At 40.5% G+C, this 22,633-nt stretch overlaps 1 protein-coding gene across 1 annotated transcript; it reads left to right on the forward strand.

Annotated features, from left to right (window-relative positions):
• Nucleotides 1–3,591: 3,591 nt before the first annotated feature.
• LOC147904371 (uncharacterized) lies at nt 3,592–18,985 on the forward strand. The gene is made up of 3 exons (XM_087391299.1): nt 3,592–4,052; nt 4,175–4,703; nt 18,905–18,985. The coding sequence occupies exons 1-3, from the start codon at nt 3,592–3,594 to the stop codon at nt 18,983–18,985; spliced, it is 1,071 nt and encodes a 356-aa protein (XP_087247425.1).
• Nucleotides 18,986–22,633: the final 3,648 nt, after the last annotated feature.

Consider the following 22,633-nt stretch of genomic DNA (forward strand, 5'->3'; position numbering starts at 1 on the left):
AGAGAGGAAGGGATAGAGAGAGAGAGAGAGAGAGAGAGAGAGAGAGAGAGAGAGAGAGAGAAAGAGAGGATAATCTTACAAAAGCAACTAATTTTGTTTTATGTGCAGAAGGTAACATGGACAAGATGAAGAGTCATAAAAAACGCGTGTTATATGAATATAGATTCAAGGAAGGAATGCGAAAAATATTCTCGAAGTGTCTTTGCATGAGCTTGTTATCAAAAACGCAGGAAGATTTGGAAAAATATTTTGACTTAGGGGAAAGAGGGATGGATAAGCTTTGTGTGGATCTTTCCTCTGATGTCATTACCATGATGAAGAATGAAGATCCACAATGGAATATGCAATATGAATTTCAAGATAATTTTTGTGTGAGTATTCGCATAGAACTAGGGAGAGTTAAAAGTGTTTATGAAAAGCGGACAAGCACATTCAATCCCAGAGATACAAATAATAAAGAAGAGTTGATTGATTGGTTTTCCTTAAAGTGGAAGGCAGTTATGAGTTCAAAGAGGAAAGCATTCAATGCCAGTTCTTCAAAAGAATGTGTCAATCCCACAGGATTGAAGATGCCATCTTTGTTTTTTCTTGAGAAGCAGCAGATTCATGTACAAGAGAAAGATTATGTGCTGGGTGAAGGCTCATATGGAAGAGTGGTGAAAGGTAACATCATTGGTGTAGACTGCTTTGATCCAAAAGAGACCTTTGCCATTAAGAAACTTAAGGTATCTCAAAAGCCAAGCGAAAGGGAAGAGAGAAGGTCCATGCAAGAGTTAATGGCAAATATGGAAACAATGCAAGCCCAATTACCTCATAGAGGACTTGTTCGCACGATTGCTCGTGTGATAAATCCTCCAAGATTGGTATACCAGTATTGGAATGGGGAGACATTGGACAAATGGTCAAGGTTAAATGCTATGAACTCAGTCTATGTGGGAGAGGAGCTAGACCATTTATCTCGTGTCCGTACTCATGCCGTAAATCTAGCTGGTACTTTGATGGGGACGTTAAAATACATGCATGGAAAAGATCTTTTGCATAATGACTTGCATCCTTCGAACATTATGCTTCACTTTGATAGTGAGTCTGATAAGGTCTTCATAGGAATTATCGATTGGGGATTTAGCAAGAGTGATAAATATGTCAATGATGGCAAGGATCGATGTGATCCTCAATTCAAAGAGCGATGCATGCGAAGAAAGTGGTTGGCTCCTGAGTTGTATACTTTTCCATATGCAAAGTTTTCCAAGGAAACTGATATTTATGCTGCAGCCTTTTCATTGGAAAAGTTGTATCGGCTAGCTTACAAGTACTTTGTTCACATCCAAGATGCAACTAAGTTGGATCACTTAAAGCGTTGGTGGAAGAGAATAGAGGAAATGAGAAATCCTATTCCTAAAGCTAGACCTACTGCAACAGATGTTACTCATACATTTGAAGCTATATTCAAAGTCACATGTGAAAGTGCATTACGACATGATGCATTGTAACCTTTTGTAGCACTATAGTTTCTAAATAATATTCCAAAGATTGATGGTTTTCTTTCTAGTACATGATCTATTTATGTATATAAAAAATGTCAACTTTTTTAATTTATTCTTTCAAATGACTCATTAATAATGTTTATGTAATATTTGTGTTGATACAAGCAAGAATTAGAAGGTCTATAGTTATTTGTTTTGATATAGCGTTTGTGAAATACTTTATTTTTCTCTCCTCTTAAGCTAGAATATTGATCTTCAATAAATACCATTAGTGATTTAGACTATGGCATACCATTTAGAATTTAAAAGTTATGAGTTTATTTATATTTTTCTCTTATTTTGATTAGGTATACTATTGATCATATCATGGCTTCAAAGACTCACATAAAGGTGTTTGACTATGGATCATCTGAGAAGAAGCTTTTGGGATATGTTAGAGTGCTTGGTGACTCTACCTATAGCATGATACGTAAGGAGATTATGCAAGATGGAATCATTAATGTTCCTTTTCATTTTGTTATCAAAGATGACAATGATGATGAAGGTTGCATACTAAATACAACACAAGAAGAACGTTGGAATGTTGAAGAGGATAGGTGTGTTGGTATAAAGAGGTCTCTAAGTACGATTGTTGATGAGATCACACCATCAAAACGTGTTTGCAGAACATCAGATAATATTCATAAAGAAGTTGATATTGTAAATGTTGATGAAAGAGATGAGCATGTTTCTTGTAGTCATGGTTTAAACATGCACAAAAGTAAACTTTTAGCAACGTCTATTCTTGAAGATTGGGATAGTCATTGTGAAAAAGTTCGCAAAAAAATGAGGCAGCGTAAGACACCTAGAGATGATAAATTTGAGCTCCTCACAGAGGATCTTAATGGAAAGCCTAAAGTTCGAATTTGGTGTGAAGAATGTGGAATGCCATATGGATCAGGGTCCATTGAAGGCAAGCAATCAGCTTACACTTGCTTGTCTAATTTTCTAAGAACCCATATTCTAGAAAGCTAGAAACATCAAAAAAGATATGCTGCCAATCGAGGATTTATCACTGAAGAAGCATCTCTTCGAAAAGATAGCATGAAGGACGCTCAGGACGATGTTGATGATGCAACAATAATTCTTGATGCTATTGAGGAAATGCACACTTTCAATAATTCTCATGAAGGTAATCTCCATTAGAAGCATTTAGAGATTTGAAGAGTCTTTCTTTTGTTAAAATTTTCATAAATAGGGTCAAAAAAATATTCTTCTGAAATTTTTCATTATCGAGTATGTTGCAGGAGCAAAGTTTGAGATAGTTGAAGCAACTTTGAATGACTACAAGGATAAAAATGCTGTAAGAGTGGCATGTGGATATGATGGAAAATGGTTGTCTTTGTGCCCTCGAGGTTCAGATCTACAAACAATTTTATCAGAACATATCAAAGGAAAAGCTCACATCACTTCTTCCAGCAAGAAATCAATGGAGCCATGTCCAGTATTATCAAGGGTTGTTGGCCGACCTAGGAAGCATTTTGACAAAGATCCACGACAAACATCATTGGGAAGGTTCCTTGTACAAACAAAGGAGTTTAAAGTGTTGCAACCAAAATGTGGTGAGACAGAATCTCTTTCTGATTCCTTGACTGAGTCATTCTTATCTTCATCATCAAATATAAATTTGTTGTGTTGGGGATTATGGCAAGATAATGTTCATGTCAATGGTTGTGAAATTAATATTAAGTCATTTTTGATGGATCAAAAGATGGGGCATGAATGGTTTTGTGAACCATATACAAAGGCCACTTTACATGATGGGAATATGGAATACAAGATAGATGGATGCTTCAGGCACATAAATTGTCTTCGTATATCAATCATTGGAGTTCCATTTCAAGGTTTCTCATGTGAACACTGTAAGAAAATTTCAGGTTGTTCTGATTTTCGTATGAGATTATATAGGGAGAATCTTGCCGTTCAGAAGAGAGGAACTAGGAAAAGAGGCAAAGGAAGGCGGGTAGACTACCTGACAATTGAAGAGCTAAAAAATGCCACTTTTGAGTGTAGGAGAAGTTTGAATGAAGAAAAAAGAAGGCTGTGGTGGGCAACATCAAAAATTGTAATGCTGTCAGTCATAGTCAAAACTTTGAAAGAATCAAGTTTTGAATGTATAAATAGGAAAGATGTTCGACGCTTTTGTAATAACATAATTGAAGCTCATAGACAAGGAAAGTTTGGTGGAAAATCAGCCTTGTGGGAGTTTTTTCAAGAAGTGGCACAAAACATGTTACGGTCAAAGCAAGGACACAGGTTTAGTGACTCTACAAAAACCATATATGAAGTTATTAAGCTATGGGGTGGTCCAAGACTACATGACTTTTTGAGTATAAACCTTGGAGGTCCATCTTTGTCTACCACCAGAAGGCAAGGAAGAAAAGAAATTGAATTTATTTGTGGTGAGCACGAATACATATTCGATGCTGTTGGGAAGATCTATATGGATGCAAAAAAAAGATATGGAGTCATTTCTATAGTTCCAGTTATCATAGTGGAAGATGAGACAACCATTAAGCGTCGAATAAGGTAATTTTAGCTCTCTATGCATTATGCTTTTATCTATATCATCAAGATATTTATAATTGCTATGTTTGGAAATCTCTCAAAAAGATGAGGAAGTTATTAAACTCTATGATTGTGTTGTGTAGATGGAATGCAAAAGATGACACTCTTATTGGGTTTTGTGGAAAGAAAGGAGAATATCATCAATGCTCATCAAATGACTCCATTGTTGTTGGTGAAGGCTCACAAGGATACTCGAATATTATAGATGCCTTTCAAAATCATATCATAGGTCATTATGCTAGACTTTTGATTGTTAATCCTCTTCATGATCTTCTTCCACGATTGGCTTTGATTGTGCATTGCACATGCAATCGTTTTGATAGTGATTTTGTAAGGAACCAATGGAATCTTTTGGAGACCATGTGGAATGCAAACCTGAAAGATAAAGTTGGACCCATAATTGGACATGCTTCAGATGGAGATAGTAGAAGACGAAAGTTGATGCTTGAAGACTATTTGGAGAAAAGCGAACAACCTTTTGCTATCAATTGGTGTGGATGGAATTTGAGAGCAAAAATTGTAGGAGGAAATGTGTATGGCCTTCATGATCAAGACTTTGTACACTGTGGAAAGAAACTTACAAGCCCACTTGATAGTCCTACTCGACAACTAGTAATTGGATGTGTTTGGATCACACTAAATCATGTATCTATTGTTTACAATTCTTTTTCAATTGAGGAGCACAAGCTACGAGATGGAGATATTCAAAGGAATGATCGACAAAATTGGGGAGCAACTCAAAGGATTGCAAGTAGACAAGTACAGAAATGTTTGAGAAAACTTCAAAAAAAAGAAAGAAGTATGAAGGGGACTGAGGCCTATTTGATGATTGTTGCTGATTATATTGATATTTTCTTGTCACCATATTTGATCTTGAAGGAGCGTGTGGTGCTTGCAGCCAAGGTAGTCTTCTTTTTCAAAATTTGGCGACTATGGATTCATCACCATCCAACCTACACCTTGAAGAAAAATTTCATCAGTTGTCCACTACATCTTACCGGTTCTGATGCTGCTGAAATCTATTTTAGTAAAGTTGGAGGCATGATTGGGCAAGAAAGAGCATTTGATCTTGGAGATCTTCTACATAGCATTGGTAGCTTGAATAAAATTGCCATGCATGAGTGTGCTCAAAATGGTCTAACTTTCTCTAGGGCTCATAAAAAGCAAGAGCATATATGGAAACATTTGAACAAACAAGAAGGGATGATTGAAGAAAATCTAGGTGACTATGAGAGTGTTTCTTCTGATGAAAAGATGATTGATGCATTAAAGGAGGGCTTACAACAAGCTCACATACTATGCGAGTCTTTGGATTTGAAACCTAGCAAGGCTGAAGACTTGAAATGGTGGTTTCAACCTTGGCTAGATGCAGGGTCTACATGGTGTAAGCTAGATGCTGAAATGGGAGAAGCTGATGAGAATGATGACTCTGTGGAGCCATGTGGTGAAGAAGAAACTATGGACGAGAATAGCAATGAAAGCGAAGAGGTTATTGCACTTAGTGAGATTAGACATGAAATTGATGACATTTTGAAGGAAACAAGAAACATGCCCCCTAAGAAAAACATTAGCCCCATTGTAGAGGTGGACGGAAAGTTTATTTTCAAGTCAACATTGGTGAGTCAACTCAATGGATGTCCAACCTTGTCAGAAGATAGACTCACAAGGGTAAAGCAAGGTGTTTACTTCAACCATGAAGCAAAAGCACAATCATCAAATGGAAATTTATTTGGCATAGGTTGTGACTGTGCTGTATACTTTCATGATGACACAAAAGGACAAGGAAATCAACACATGAAAAGAAATGGCAAAGCTACAATCACGAGGAAGATGGATGCAACTCATGGTACATGGTACTTAGGAAGAGTTCAAAAGATGAGGAAGAAAGTCGGAGGGAGGTACGTGGATTATAAGTGTGGCTTTGATTTAGCAGATAGGCCCCAAGGTTTGGAAGTTCAGCTTGGATGGTATCAAAGGGCAAAAGGAGCACAAATGTTTACTTATGATTTGACAGACTTAAACATGGTGGACATTGAAACAATTATTGCATTAGCAAATTTGACATATATTGTAAGAACAGACAAGTACCAGCTAGATGAGAATGACTACAAAGTTTTTAATGACTTCTTGAAAAGTGCTAGGTAAGTTTACTTTGCATTTTTCATGCAAGATGAAACTTTCCAAAATGTCTTATAATGAGCTACATCATCTAAGGATCATCCTTGGCTAATTTTGGTTTCAGATAATGATACGTCACATGTATCGCATAAGGAGTTGGGCTAGTTCTTGAGGCAAAAATCTACATTTTTTGTAAGTCAAATACCTTAAGATAAACTTGAATACAAACTTTTCTTGAGATATAATTCTATATTTTTTGTAAGGCAAGTAATTTAGATAAACTTGAGTGCAAACGTTTTCTAGCTTTATCTAACATTAATCATGCGAAATTCTTGATTCTTATTGGTGAATAAACAGGGCAATACTAGATGGAGGGTCAAATTTGGAAGCCAAGTGGCCTATTTTAGGGCCCTCCCTTGGCTATAATCTTTACACTATAAACAAGACAATTCCACATCCTCCATGTTATCCAGCTGAGGTCATTCAAGGATCCATCAATGAGGAGGAGAAGTCTGTGTAACAACCTTTAGTCTAGCTATCTCTAGCTGATTTTTTGCCACGTCTAAGTCTAAGGTTTTGATTAAACTCTTGATGACAAGTCTTGGTTGTAACTTGTATCTATTTTTAGATATCAATATGCTTGTACTTTGGATTCAACTCTACCTTTTCATTTGGTACTTTTGATGAAATTTGGCTATAGCTTGTGAGCCTCGGTTCTGTGCTAGAGTCTAAATATCAAATTGAGCATCTAAATCGAATTTATCTACCAAATTGTGCAATCAATGCAAGTTTGATATGGATCTCATCGAAGCTTGAAACATCCCAAACCTCTAACTAAACCTTCATGTGAAATTCCATATTGAGCAGCAAAATATGGATTATAAAACTCTAAAGGACTACTAAAGGAAGAATAGACTATATCCAAAAAACTATGCATCCAATGTATAGGTGGTCTATGGCTTCCCTTAAATATCCACGCATTCCAATTCTATCTGCCAAAATAGCTCATTATTTTATTTACATATGGTCTCAAAATTGTGAGGGGAACCATGGGTCCTTCAAAAGTTTGAATTGAAATATAGTAGAAATGGAATAAAGGGTGCTTTCCAAACTGAAAAATTGTCAGATGCATTAATAATTAAGATCTTAATTCAATAAAGAAGCTATAATATTTCATCATTCTACAAATTTTTCTTTTATATCATATGCATCTAGCATATGGTTTGGAAGTTAGGATATTCAAAAATTTAGAAAAAAGTGATGTAAATACATAAATATGAAAGCATGTAACTTAAAGAAAAGTAAAACGACATAAATTGAGAAAAAGATACGGATGGAGTGATAATAAGCTTAATAACTTTGTGCACTTAACATGATTAAGTTGCATGCCTTTATGATGAGATGTTAAACACTATCTTTTCCTAATATAGAGAGTGGCATATAGGCAACATGATGCTAGTGCATGCATCATATTGAATATAAACACTTGCACTACATCAACATAATGCTACTACATGCATCATATTTAATATAAAAACTCCCATTAGATTAACACAAGGTTAAAGTTTAAGCCATCTTCTTATAAGTTTGTGCCATTTTATTCATAGTTCAATTCAAGTTACTTCATGCAAATCTCTAGTAGGTAGTGACAGTTTCGGAGCATGCAAGGGAAACAAAATTGGATAAGGTGGAGTAAATACATGAGAATTTGAGAATTGAAAAGATCAAAAGTTGAAAATACGTTCTATTAGGTACTAGTATGGATGTAAAGCATGCATTTAGGCGACATACAATTTAAATGGTTTTATTCAATTATACAATAGATTAACACAAGGTTAAAGTTTAAGCCATCTTCTTATAATTTTGTGCCATTTTATTCACAGTACAATTCAAGTTACTTCATGCAAATCTCTAGTAGGTAGTGACAGTTTGGGAGCATGCAAGGGAAACAAAATTGGATAAGGTGGAGTAAATACATGAGAATTTGAGAATTGAAAAGATCAAAAGTTGAAAATACGTTCTATTAGGTACTAGTATGGATGTAAAGCATGCATCTCGGCGACATAAAATTTAAATGGTTTTATTCAATTATACAATACAATTTCTCAAAAGTAGCATCTGTTTCAACTTACACTAAAATGTACAAGAGGAGGGCAAAAAATATAGGCTTCTTAAATTTTGAATTTATTGAAGGGATATAATTATTGATCCAAAAATTCATAGTAGGGGTATATAAATAGATAAAATGTGGTTACAGAGGGGTTTTTTAAATACCTTTCGAACGCACGTTGTATAGCTGGCTTATGTAAGGTGGACCCCCCGAGCCTTTTCTCCCTCCTCCCCACCCCCCCCTCCTTCTCCACCACCAACCCCCTCCAACCCCCCCCGGTCCTTCTCCACCCCCCCTCCATCTCCACCCCCCCCCTCCTCCTTCTCCTTCTCCACCTCCACCACCCCACCTCTCCCCCTTCCACCCCCCCACCCCTTCCACGCCCCCCGCCCCTCGCATCCCTCCCCCCCCTTCCCCCCCCTCTCTCCCCCACCCTCCACCCCCCACCCCCCTGTCCCTCTCTCCCCCCTCCACGCCTCCCTTTTTTCCACCCCCCTGCCACCCACCGTCCTCTCCCTAACTACCTCTACTAAGAGCTTAGGGCTTAAAGCCCTTACTTTGTGCACGATAGTTGTAGCGGTGGTGCACCCGCCCTGCCCGAGTGACCTACCTCGCCAGTGCCCTCCTCCTCTCTTCCCCGTGCCCCTCCTTTTGGTCACCTATCTCCATGCCAGCACACACCTCCTCCTCCTTCCACCTCCCCTCCTCTCCAACCCTCCTTCCCACACCCTCAACTCCCAGATCTCCTCTCCACACCCTATTACCCCCAAGGGAATGGATAGGCCGAATCCACCAACAAAATATTATGCATTATCCTCACCAAGGTAGTAGAACCACAACATTCTGATTGGGCAAAGAAACTAAATGAAGCCTTATGGGCATACCGAACCACACTCAAGGTTAGTACAGGGAATATACCTTTTCAATTGGTGTATAGCCTTGAAGTTGTCGTTCGACTAGAATTTGTAATACCAAGCCTACGCATAGTAGTACAAGAATGCATGGGAGATCATGCATCCCTCAAGGAAAGACTCTATTAATTGGAGAAGCATACAGAGACATGATTAGTTGCCTACCATGCCATGACAACAGAAAAAACGTAGAAGAAAGGCATGGTTTGACAAAAATCTAAAAGCCAAAGACATCAAGGAAGGTGACCTAGTCTTGTTATACAATGCCAAAGTACACAAGGGAAAACTAAAGTATCTAGGTCAAGGACCCTACCGAGTAAGAAAAATGAATCCCATCGGAGCTGTGCTGCTAGAAACATTGAATGGAGTCCAATTCAACACAACCATACACGGGAGCCGATTGACGTGCTAATACTTCAACACTCAAGCCATCCCCGACAAAAATGAATATTTGGGAAAACCAAGTCTTCCTTAGTTAGGATTAGATTGTATCACGAGCACTCACTTGCATATGTACATCTTCGCACATATAGGTAGCATCAACCGATTTCAACCTAGGGCTTAGAAGTGATGCCTGAGTCCTAGTTGCCCTATGAAATTCCAACAACAACAAAAAAGCATATAGCTAGTCCCTACCTAGTTACTAGGTCACGTGCACTCACACGCTTTTGCTTAGACACATAGTCGATTGCATGAATAATTGTGCCACACACTTTCATTCCACACTCTCAAAGAGCTCTCAAAGCATGTGTAAAAATAAGATCTCTCACAAACACACACAAATGTAATACCTACATGCCAACTAATCTAATGATCAATGGTACACCATATGAACATGGATGCAGGTTCATAAACAATGCCACCACTAAAGAGGATGCAAAGAAAGAGCCCACCGCCTCAACCATGAGACCCCCTCTCCTCCTCTCAACCACGGTGACCCCACAAGCATTTTTGTTTCATAGCGATAGATCTAAGGAGGATTCTGTGCATGACATGGAAACCTAGGAAGAACGAATGCCACCCTAGTCTCACCACCGGCATACACAACCATTGATGGGGCCCAGTCCTTGGAACTTGTATGGCCACATACATCGACTTATCATCTTTCCCACGCAACATCTTTCTTGGAGCAAAGGGGTCTCGGCAATTTGTATGAGAGCCTAAAATCCTTGGACAGTCCTACAATGACCACATACATCAGGGACTTTCTCCATTCTTACCACTCCAGCGATGCACAGGTTGGCAAGTATGGCACCATCAATGTACATTAAAGCCCACTCAGCATTATCCTCAATAGTACAGTCATTCAAAGGGCCTTCTCACTCCCAACACAAGGTGCAAAATACCCTACAAGGCCTACTGATGCTAAATTTCTCAAAGTACGGCCTCTCCTTTCTAAGGGCACAAAGTTCCATAAGGATGGGATATTACTTCACACCATCATTAACCCTCACCTCAAGGAAGCAACACAATTCATATCCACAATCCTGGTGGTTAAGTGTGGCAAGAATCAATCCCTTCCACTCCGCACATTTGTTTTCTGAGCAGGAAGCTAAAGCAAGACTCAATCCAACACTTAGTCATCTTCACAAAAAAACTAGATGGTTCATCAGGCCAAAAATGTAAAATTCCACACTTATTGGCTGTAATCATTGATAAAGACCTACATGAATGAGAAATAAATTTTCCCTAGTCACCAAAACCTATTGAGGAATTGGACATTCCCTTCTCACCAGCATGGGAGCCGTCACCAACTTCACCTACTATCACATTGGCAAATGCAGATACCTAAGAAGAAATGCCTATTCTAGAGGTCAAAATTGAGGAATTGCCCCATGAGATGCTATAGCTCGGTGCACAACTACAACCAATATATCTCCAACAATAGCAGCAGAGCCAGAGCCTGAGGCTACAGCAACACTAGCACCTTAGGCTACATCGGCACCAGCATATCAACGACATGCCAGTCCATGAGCCACAAGGGGAGCTAGTACTAGATAAACAATATGACTACTGTACCCAAGTGACGGAAATACCATTGGAACAACCCCCAACAAGTACTACAGAGTCATCACGATGGCTACATGGGCACCAATTGTATCAATAGTATCACTAGTCCTCATCACCATCTGTCATTATCCATCATTAAGCTAGCCAAATGCTCCAAACGTTAGAACTATTCACTAGCTTAGCCAAGGAAGAGCATGCGTGAGAATTGGAAAGACAGACTGCAATGCAATCAAAGACCAATTCCATGGAATTGTCATAGAGATTAGAGCACTTCAGGTGCAAATAGATGAGAAAGAGGTTGAAGAAGTGCACATGAATTGGTGAAGAGAGTGGGAGAGAAGTAAGGAGTCTCACTTGTAGCTTTCTCACATAAACAATGGGGGAATACACACAAAGGTAGAGGCTAAAAACGGTTTTCCTCTTCTTAGTTGTGAAAGCCAAAAGAACTCTCTCTAAGTACAAAAAAAATAGGTGAACCCTATATGTGGGTCTCAAACCAATCTCAGCTAACCTAGGTGGCATACTAATTGAGCCACTAACTAGAGTACATAAAGATAGCTGTCATACACCTATTATTCATGGGTGGGGTACCAACCGCATCTGCAGCTAACAAGTCGGTGACATAAATGCACAATGCTCACCCTTGCATATCATGAGTGGAGCTCGATATCTCAACACTCCCCCTCAAATTCAATCCCAATTACTGCACACCAAGTAGGTCTTTGAACTTGCGTAGCTTCTCTACACCCAATGCCTTCATAAATATGTCAGCTACTTGATCCTCTGTGCTGACATAAACTAAATCAATAAAACCTACTAGAACCTTCTCCTGCACATCGTGATAATGCACCTCAATGTGCTTTGTTCTAGCATGATAGACTGGGTTATTTGCCAAGTGTATACTGCTCATGTTGTCACAATAAATGACAACTGGCCCATCTGTAGACTGATGCATATCATAAAGGAGCTTACACAACCAAGCTACCTCACATGCAGCCATTGCTGCACCCCTGTACTCAACCTCTGTGCTTGACAAGGCAACTGTAGGTTGTTTCTTGCTGCTCCAAGTGACTGCAACACTCCCAAAAGAGAACACATATCCACTGGTAGATCACCTATCAAAAATACTACCAACCCAATCATCATCAGTGCATCCATGCAACTGTATCTGAACCCCATGTGAAGATAGTGGGAGAGAAGGAAGGAGTCTCACTTGCGGCTTTCTCACATACACAGTGGGGAAATACACACAGAGGTGGAGGCTGAAAATAGTCTTCCTCTTCTTAGTTGTGTAAGCCAAAAGAACTCTAGTACAAAGAAATAGAAGAACCCTATATGTGGGTCTCAAACCAAACTCAACTAACTAAGGTGGCATACTAATTGAGCCACGAACTAGAGTAGATAAGGATAGCTGTCATCCAGCTATTATTCATGGGCGGTGTACCAACCGCATCTACAGCTAACAAGTCGGTGACATAAATGCACAATGGTCACCCTGGCATATCACGAGTGGAGCTCGATAGCTCAACACTCCCCCTCAAGCTCAATCCCAATTCCTGCACACCAAGCAGGTCTCTGAACTTGTGCAGCTTCTGTGCGCCCAATGCCTTCGTGAATATGTCAGCTACCTGATCCTCTATGCTGACATAAACTAGATCAATAAGACCTAGTAAAACCTTCTCTCGCACATAGTGATAATGCACCTCAATGTGCTTTGTTCTAGCATGATAGAATGGGTTATTTGCCAAGTGTATACTGCTCATGTTGTCACAATAAATGACAACTGGCCCATCTGTAGATTGATGCATATCATAGAGTGTTAAGATATTGAGCTCCACTTGCGATATGCCAGGGTGACCGTTGTGCATTTATGTCACCGACTTGTTAGCTACAGATGCGGTTGGTACACCACCCACGAATAATAGTTGGATGACAGCTATCCTTATCTACACTAGTTCATGGCTCAGTTAGTATGCCACCTTAGTTAGTTGAGTTTGGTTTGAGACCCACATATAGGGTTCTTCTATTTCTTTGTACTAGAGTTCTTTTGGCTTTCACAACTAAGAAGAGGAAAAATATTTTCAGCCTCCACCTTTGTGTGTATTCCCCCATTGTGTATGTGAGAAAGCCGCAAGTGAGACTCCTTCCCTCTCTCCCACTATCTTCACATGGTATCAGAGCCTTATTCGTGGTAAGGAGCTCAAGAAAGCAAACCAAGTTCGCGGTGTTCTGGTAAGAGGACCAGTGTTGCTTTCCTTTTTCGAGTTTGGGAGCAAATCTATGCAGGTAGCACAGCCGAAAGTGCAAGAGTGCAGTGTCTCAGATTGAGACACCCTTCGCGGTGTGGTGAGAGGGCAGTATATGCTGCGGCCATCTCGGGGCCATTTCGGGGCCCGTTTTGAAGGCGGAAGTTCTTTGCAGGCACTCAGAAAAAGGCCCTGTTTTTACTATGCGACCACTGCTCTACTGGTCGGTGAAAAGTTGCAACAGAAATTGCATTGTATGCCTGTGCGTAGAGATATTGGGAGTTGCAGAATCATCCTTGTTGCCTATTGATGCAAAATCGTCACTACGAAGTGACTGTGTGGTCAAATACCACTTTCGTCAGTTTTGCAGATCTACCCGTGAGAGGCAAAAGCTGTGTTTTTTTGCAGTGACAGAACATTTTGTAGTGTTCTGTAATGGCATCTAATTCTCTTTCACAGATTGTCACTGAAAAGCTTGACAAGAACAACTTCCAGGCATGGAAGTTTAGAATGATGAATTTCCTTATGGGAAAAGGCTATTGGGAGTTCATTACAGGAAATGAAAGAAGAACCAGTTCTTCCTAATGTTCCCAATCAACAGGAAATGCAGGAATTTGAAGGATGGCATGAGAGAGCCAGAAAAGTTATGTACTGGCTTTCTATCAATATTTCGGATTCTATGATTGTGCATATTCAGGATGCAAGTACGCCAAAGGAGGCATGGGATACTTAGCAAAAATGTATAGCACAAATACGCAAGCCAGGAAAATGCAGCTCAAGTAGGAGTTGCACAATGTGCAGAGAGAAAATATGAGCATCAATGACTACCACATGAAGGTGAAGAAAATTGCTGATGCACTTGCTTCCATTGGGTCACCAGTGGAAAATGATGATCTAGTTTCTGTGACCTTGAATGGTCTAGGAAAGGATTATGCACAGTTCTGGACATCCATTGCAGTCCGTGAAAAATTTCTTGATTTTGAGGAGTTGTTTGCTCTTCTAATTTCTGAAGAACAGAGAAATGGGGGTGCATCTTCTTCAAGAGGAACATCAAAAGAAACAGTCTTCTACTCAAATGCTGGAAGAGGTAGAGGCAGAGGTAGAGGAGGCCGATCTGGAGGCCGTGGTAGAACTCAGAATATGTAGCAAACTCAAGAAAACCAGTCCTATGGAGGAGGACGTGGTAACTTTAGAGGCAGGGGGAGCCAAAGAGGCCGTGGTGGATGGCAGAGAGGCCAAAATGCAAATAGCAATGTTGAATGCTACTACTGTGGTAAAATGGGTCATATGGCTAAAGACTGCTACAAAAAGCAGAATGACATTATGAATGGAAAATTGCAGCAAGGCAATTATGCATCTTCTAGTAGACAGGGTGATGACAGAAATGAGCATCTATTTATGGTGCAGCACATGACCAATTCTGTGACCAGTGCAGAAGAACGAAATGATGTGTGGTATGTTGACTCAGGTGCATCAAACCACATGACAACTCATGCAGAATGGATGCAGGATGCAAGGAAAATGGAAAAACCAGGATTTGTGGAGCTTGGTGATGATATTGCACATCCTATTGTGCAGATTGGTAAAATTCCTTTGTCTATGTAGGATGGGAAAAAGAAATACCTGTCTGATGTATTTCATGTCTCGAACGTCACCAAGAACCTGGTTTCTGTTGGTCAAATGGTTGAGGAGGGTCCTCATGGATGCTTTGTTGAGGATATGAAAAATAACGGTCGCTTAATAGCAAAAGGAAAGAAGAAGGGCAAGATGTTTACGTTGGATGCGGACATGCCTGAATTGAGTGCAGCAATGTTTGCACATGGGACCGGTGTAGTTGCAGATATTGATATCTGGCATAAACACATTGGTCATGTTAATGTTCAATGACTTAAATTGATGCAGGCCCAAAATATTATTGCAGGATTGCTTAAATTCAAGGTTGCAGAAATGCATAAGGTTTGTGAAGCCTGTCAATTTGGAAAACAGGCAAGGAAACCATTTCCTAGGCATGTTCAAGAGAGCAAGAAGCCATTGGAATTAATCCACTCTGATGTGTAAACTACTAAAGATGCATCTATTGGAGGTTGTCATTATTTTGTCACTTTTATTGATGACTACAGCAAAAAAGTTTGGGTGCATTTTATGAAAAAGAAAAGTGAAGTGTTTGGGCATTTCAAAGCTTTTAAAGCTATGGCTTAAAAAGAAACGGGCCTGTAAATAAAATGCCTAAGGTCAGATGGAGGGGGAGAGTACCTCTCAAATGAGTTTGCAAGGTTCCTGCAGGAGCATGGCATAAAGCAGCAATATTCATGCAGTCATACCCCACAGCAAAATGGACTTGCAGAAAGGAAAAACAGGCATATTGGAGAGGAATCTCAGGCCATGCTAAATGAAAAAGATCTACCAGATTATTATTGGGCTGAAGTAGTTGCTATAGCAGTTTACATAATGAACAGGACTCCTCCTGCAGCAATACACGGCATGACGCCAGAGGAGATGTATACTGGTAGGAAACCAGACATTTCTCATTTGAAAATTTTTGGTTGCATTGCCTATGTTCATGTGCAAGATGAGTTGAGGTCCAAGTTGGATCCAAAAGCTGAGAAGTGCATCTTTATTGGTTATTCTCTGCAGCAAAAAGGGTATAGATGCTATAACCCTTCTACTCATGAGTTTATAGTGAGCAGAGATGTTGTTTTTTATGAGATGAGCAGTTGGTATAACCAGTAAATGTGATGATTAATGTAGATGCACATAGTTCACAGCAGCAATCACAAAATATCAGTGGACCTGCAGTGTCCTCTAGCAGTGGTTCACATACTTCGCCATGGATAGGCAGATTGAGATCATGAGAACCTCCTCAAAGCAATGCAGATAGTGGTACGCAGGTATCACGAAAAGGAAAAGAGAAGGTATATATGAATGCAGGTCACTCTTATGTGGATGGTGAATCCAGTGGCTCAGAACAGAGCATTGATGATGAGTTGGGTATTCCTTCTGTTGTTACACCTGGAGTAAGGAAGACCAGGGATGTTTTGAGAGCACCTGGAAGTGAGCCTATTTTGCGCAGGTCTACCAGAGCTAGGTATCCGGTGGATAGGCTGAAATATGATGGATTTACAGCCATTCACTATGCCTATATGGTCAAAGTGATACAAGAACCAGAACCCACTTCTTTTGAGCAAGCCATGGGAAATGAAAAATGGGAGAAAGCCATGGATGAAGAAATGGATGCCTTGGAAGCAAATGCTACATGGGAATTGGTGCCTTTGCCTAAAGACAAGAATGCAATTGGCTTTAAGTGGGTTTATAAGATCAAGCACAATGCAGATGGTTCTGTGAATAGATACAAGGCAAGATTAGTTGTCAAGGGGTATGCACAGACATATGGCATTGATTATGAAGAAACATTCAGTCCGGTTGCAAGGATGGCAACTGTAAGAGTAGTCATTGCTATGGCTGCATCAAAGGGATGGTCTTTACAACAGATGGATGTAGAGAATGCCTTCTTGGATGGTGATTTGCAAGAAGAAGTCTTTATGGAGCAGCCACTAGGTTATGTTCATGCTGTTCATCCTGAGTTTGTTTGCAAGTTGAAGAAAGCCTTGTATGGCTTGAAGCAAGAACCTAGAGCATGGTGTGACAAGATAGGATAGTATCTTGTCACTATTGGCTTTCAAATCTCCAAGGCAGATTTCTCACTCTATGTGAGAAAAACAGAGAAAGGTATTATGCTGCTTGTCATTTATGTTGATGATTTGATCATCACAGGTGATAGTGATGAAGATATCCTTCATGTGAAAATGCTATTGAAGCAGAAGTTTGAGATGAAGGATTTGGGAGAGCTGCGTTATTTCTTGGGCATTGAGGTGATTAGATTACCAAGTGGGATACAGCTCTTGCAGAGACAGTATGGATTGGACATGCTGTCCAAATATGGGATGACAAGCTGTAAGCCTATTTCAGTTTCTTTGGAGTAGAATGTGAAGCTAAGCACAGATGCAGGTGAGCTTCTGGAAGACCCTACTATGTACAGACGCATAGTAGGAAGTTTGATTTATATGACTATTACCAGGCCAGATTTAAGCTATGCTGTTGGATTGGTAAGTCAGTTTATGCACGCTCCAAGGAAACCGCATTTGGATGCGGCTAGACGCATACTCAGTTATGTGAAGTCCACATTGCAGTATGGACTATTTTATGAGGCTGGGATACAGTTGCATGGATACACTGATGCTGATTGGGCTGGTAGTATTTCAGATAGACGATCTACCAGTGGATATGTGTTCTCTTTTGGGAGTGCTGCAGTCACTTGGAGCCTGCAAGAAATAGCCTACAATTGCCTTGTCGAGCATAGAGGCTGAGTACAGGGGTGCAGTAATGGCTGCATGTGAGGTAGCTTGGTTGCATAAGCTACTCTATGATATGCATTAGTCTACAGATGGGCCAGTTGTCATTTATTGTGACAACATGAGCAGTATATGTTAGAACATGAAGTCAAGTTGAGTGTTCTAGTGTGTACTAGGAACTAGTATTTGTGTGAGAGTGCCACGTGTCATATTGGGAATTATCCCATATACACTAGGTACTTTAGTTTGTGTGTGCACTCTATAAGAGTGTTGTACTTCCTTGTGTCAAATCAGAGGAGTCAACATCTACATCAAGCTTTCCATCATGTGAGTACTTTGGTTATCTTTGCTTTGCTCTAGCATTTTCATTATGTCTTTCCATTCCATTCTTGCACCTTCATGTGGTATCAGAGCCAGCTCCCCTTCCTCTTTGCCTTTCAAGGAATTGAGTTGAGAGAGGCTAGAAAGAGAAGCTTCTCTCTCTCTCTCTCCTTGGAAGGTTTCCCTTCCCGTACCCCTTCATGTGGAGCTGGAGCTTCCCTGTGGTCTTCATCAACATGTAGCTGCCCATGATTTCCCTCTTCATTTGCCATCTTCTCCTCCAAATCTGGCCGCTCCCCTCGTGTTTGCTGCCTGCCACCTCGCCATTCTCTTGCTGCTACCTGCCACCTCTTACCTCGCCATTCTCTTGCTGCTGCCCGCCACCTCTTCTCACTTACCTCGCCATTCTCTTGCTACTGCCCGCCTTTACATCAGGCTACCACTACCCTGCTGCTGCCCGCCTCTACATCATGTCGCTCCTATTTGTCCCTGATGCTGCTCAAAATCTGCGCCAAGTTCTGTCCCACCCTTCAGCTTTTACTATAGTCCTCTCCGAAAAAGTAGGCATGGAGCTAGTGGAGGTGTACGTTTTGCGAGTTAAACTTGCTTCGACGTGCTTGCCATGCTTGTCGACCGTTTCACAATCTGCACTCAAAGCACAATCGTGAGAAGACCTTCAGTGCGTTGTTTGTCGAAGAGGATTTTTTCTGCTTGTTTGTGAATAAGACGTGTTGGCTGCTTTGGAAAGCTCTCCTCAAGGATCGTGAAGTGTTTTACTATCTCCGAGGATGTAATTGTTCGACACACAGCAGTGTATGGAGGGATGTGATCATCTTACTTTCGAAAATTGTAAGATGAGCATGATTGCCTTTTGATAGCTCTTGAAGGATGAATACCCACGTTGCCATTGACAAGTTCAATGGCCAAGGATTCCACACCTGGCAAATAAAGATCAAGTTCCACTTGATGAAGTACAATCTGTGGAATCTGGTCAAGGGAACAACTTCATCAAAAGAGAGGGAAAAGGAACCTCAACGTCTCGAGCAAGCATTTGCAATCATTGCATTAGGTCTTGGAGACAATTATCTGCATCACATTGCCAATCTTGAAGATCCTGCTGAAGCTTGGGCTGTGCTTGACCACTTATTTGGTGCAAGTAGCAAGCATTCTAAGCTGTCACTCAAGATTGAGTTCTTTGAGTTAGAGCTGACATCTGGAGCACCTCTTGATGCTCACATCAACAAAATGAGAAGTCTCATGAACCAATTAGCTTCGGTTGATTCACCGGTGACAGAAGATGATTCTATGGCAGTGCTTCTCAAAAGCATGCCAAAAGAATACGACAACCTGGTAACCACGCTGAAATATGGTCCTAATCCTTCATTTGAAGGAATCATAAGTGCATTGCAAGAAGAGGAAAGGAAGAAAGAGAAACAGAAGGATGAGGGAGAACTAGCTTTGGCAACCAAGTTCACAAGGATGAATTTTAAAGCTTGTAAACATTGTGGCAAAAACAATCATGATGAGAAAGATTGCTTTCGCATCAAGCCATGTGGGATTTGTGGCAAGAATGGCCACTCTGAAAGTAACTGTTTCTCAAAGAAAAATTCAGCAAATATGGTGGAGGACACAAGTGATGAAAAAGCATATATGGTAGATGATAAAGATTTTTGTTTCTAGGGTTTCTTGCCTAGATCATGTTTCCAAAAAGGATTTTGTAAACCTGTTGCAACTGCTATGAGTATGCAAAGGTATCTTGTCTTAATCTGTTTGACCTCTTAGAGGTATCTATTATGTTTTGTGTGTTTATCTTGGTATATCCCATATTATGTACCTACCCAAGGATGTCCAACTTGCATGAGAGACTAGAGCCGTGGATTTATCCTTGACCAAAGACCCTGGCATGAGAGACCATGAGCCTATGATTTATCCTTGCAGTATGAGGCATTTCCTTGAGGGGGGATTTGTTGGGAATATCAAGGAACTGCATTTTTTTATGGACTCATGCTATCACTCACCTTTCCTTCATGGGGGGATGTTAGAACATGAAGTCAAGTTGAGTGTTCTAGTGTGTACTAGGAACTAGTATTTGTGTGAGAGTGCCACGTGTCATATTGGGAATTATCCCATATACACTAGGTACTTTAGTTTGTGTGTGCACTCTATAAGAGTGTTGTACTTCCTTGTGTCAAATCAGAGGAGTCAACATCTACATCAAGCTTTCCATCATGTGAGTACTTTGGTTATCTTTGCTTTGCTCTAGCATTTTCATTATGTCTTTCCATTCCATTCTTGCACCTTCTGTATACACTTGGCAAATAACCCAGTCTATCATGCTAGAACAAAGCACATTGAGGTGCATTATCACTATGTGCGGGAGAAGGTTTTACTAGGTCTTATTGATCTAGTTTATGTCAGCACAGAGAATCAGGTAGCTGACATATTCATGAAGGCATTGGGCGCAGAGAAGCTGTGCAAGTTCAGAGACCTGCTTGGTGTGCAGGAATTGGGATTGAGCTCGAGGGGGAGTGTTGAGATATCGAGCTCCACTCGCGATATGCCAGGGTGACCGTTGTGCATTTATGTCACTGACTTGTTAGCTATAGATGCGGTTGGTACACCGCCCACGAATAATAGCTGGATGACAGCTATCTTTATCTACACTAGTTCGTGGCTCAGTTAGTATGCCACCTTAGTTAGTTGAGTTTGGTTTGAGACCCACATATAGGGTTCTTCTATTTCTTTGTACTAGACATCTTTTGGCTTTCACAACTAAGAAGAGGAAAACTATTTTCAGCCTCCACCTTTGTGTGTATTCCCCCATTGTGTATGTGAGAAAGTCGCAAGTGAGACTCCTTCCCTCTCTCCCACTATCTTCACATAGAGCATTAGGAAAAAAGGGAGCTCATTTTGGGGCCTTTTAGAAGAGAGAGAAAATAGGCTCTCAATCAATCAGGAGTGGGCCAACGTAACGTTGAAAATTCAACAAAAGAAGATGAAAATAAGAAAAAGAAATAGTAGTATATGTTCGTAGAAGCATGTCACATTAATGAGGTGATCTAATTTGAATCTTTAAAAGATTTATTTTTTGTGCAGAATTGGGTGATTCTGACACCGCAAACGCGTCCGGAACGGCCCAAAACTCCAAGAACGGCACTGGAAACGCTGGAATCGGACATCCGGAGGCCCGGAAACGGCCAAAAAATGCCGAAAAACGCGATTTGCAGAAAAACGCGATTTGGGACTTTTGAGATTGAATCACCAAATTCTGCACATAAAAGTGTTGCTCTTATATGAACATTGAATGTAAAGCATGTGAAAGAATATATTTATTCCTTTTCGCACTGACATTTCTCATGCAAGTATCTATATTTTCTTGCTTTTGTAGAGAGAGAAAAGAGAAAATAGTGAATTTCTTACAGGGCCCCAAAATGAGCTCCCTTTTTTCCTAATGTAGCTTATGCAAAAAAGCTACCTCACATGTAGCCATTGCTGCACCCCTGTACTCAGCCTCTATGCTCGACAAGGCAACTGTAGGCTGTTTCTTGCTGCTCCAAGTGACTGCAACACTCCCAAAAGAGAACACATATCCACTGGTAGATCGTCTATCTGAAATACTACCAGCCCAATCAGCATCAATGTATCCATGCAACTATATCTCAACCCCAGCCTCATAAAATAGTCCATACTACAATGTGGACTTCACAAACCTGAGTATGCGTCTAGCCACATCCAAATGCGGTTTCCTTGGAGCCTGCATAAACTGACTTACCAATCCAACAGCATAGCTCAAATCTGGCCTGGTAATAGTCATATAAGTCAAACTTCCTGCTATGCATCTGTACATAGTAGGGTCTTCCACAAGCTCACCTGCATTTGTGCTCAGCTTCACATTCTGCTCCAAAGGAACTGAAATAGGCTTACAGCCTATCATCCCATATTTGGACAGCATGTTCAATCCATACTACCTCTGCAAGAGCCGTATCCCACTTGGTGATTTAATCACCTCAATGCCCAAGAAATAACACAGCTCTCCCAAATCCTTCATCTCAAACTTCTGCTTCAATAGCATTTTCACATGAAGGATATTTTCATCACTATCACCTGTGATGATCAAATCATCAACATAAATGACAAGCAGCATAATACCTTTCTCTGTTTTTCTCACATAAAGTGAGAAATCTACCTTGGAAATCTGAAAGCCAATAGTGACAAGACAGTGTCCTATCTTGTTAGACCATGCTCTAGGTGCTTGCTTCAAGCCATACAAGGCTTTCTTCAACCTGCAAACAAACTCAGGATAAATAGCATGAACATAACCTGGTGGCTGCTCCATAAAGACCTCTTCTTGCAAATCACCATGCAAGAAGGCATTCTTTACATCCATCTGATGTAAAAACCATCCCTTTGATGCAGCCATAGCAATGACTGCTCTTACGGTTGCCATCCTTGCAACCGGACTGAATGTTTCTTCATA

Source organism: Dipteris shenzhenensis, chromosome 2 (assembly GCF_047967505.1).
Source record: "Dipteris shenzhenensis isolate YYH24624 ecotype China chromosome 2, Dip_SZ_1.0, whole genome shotgun sequence".
NCBI lineage: Eukaryota > Viridiplantae > Streptophyta > Polypodiopsida > Gleicheniales > Dipteridaceae > Dipteris > Dipteris shenzhenensis.

Excerpts from the sequence above, each read along its gene's own strand:
- LOC147904371 (XM_087391299.1), top strand. The coding sequence starts at position 3,592 with ATGCTGTCAGTCATAGTCAAAACTTTGAAAGAATCAAGTTTTGAATGT. Across the intron at positions 4,053-4,174 it reads ACCATTAAGCGTCGAATAAG|ATGGAATGCAAAAGATGACA; the intron begins GTAATTTTAGCT and ends TGTGTTGTGTAG. Across the intron at positions 4,704-18,904 it reads ATAGTCCTACTCGACAACTA|CTCTCCTCAAGGATCGTGAA; the intron begins GTAATTGGATGT and ends TGCTTTGGAAAG.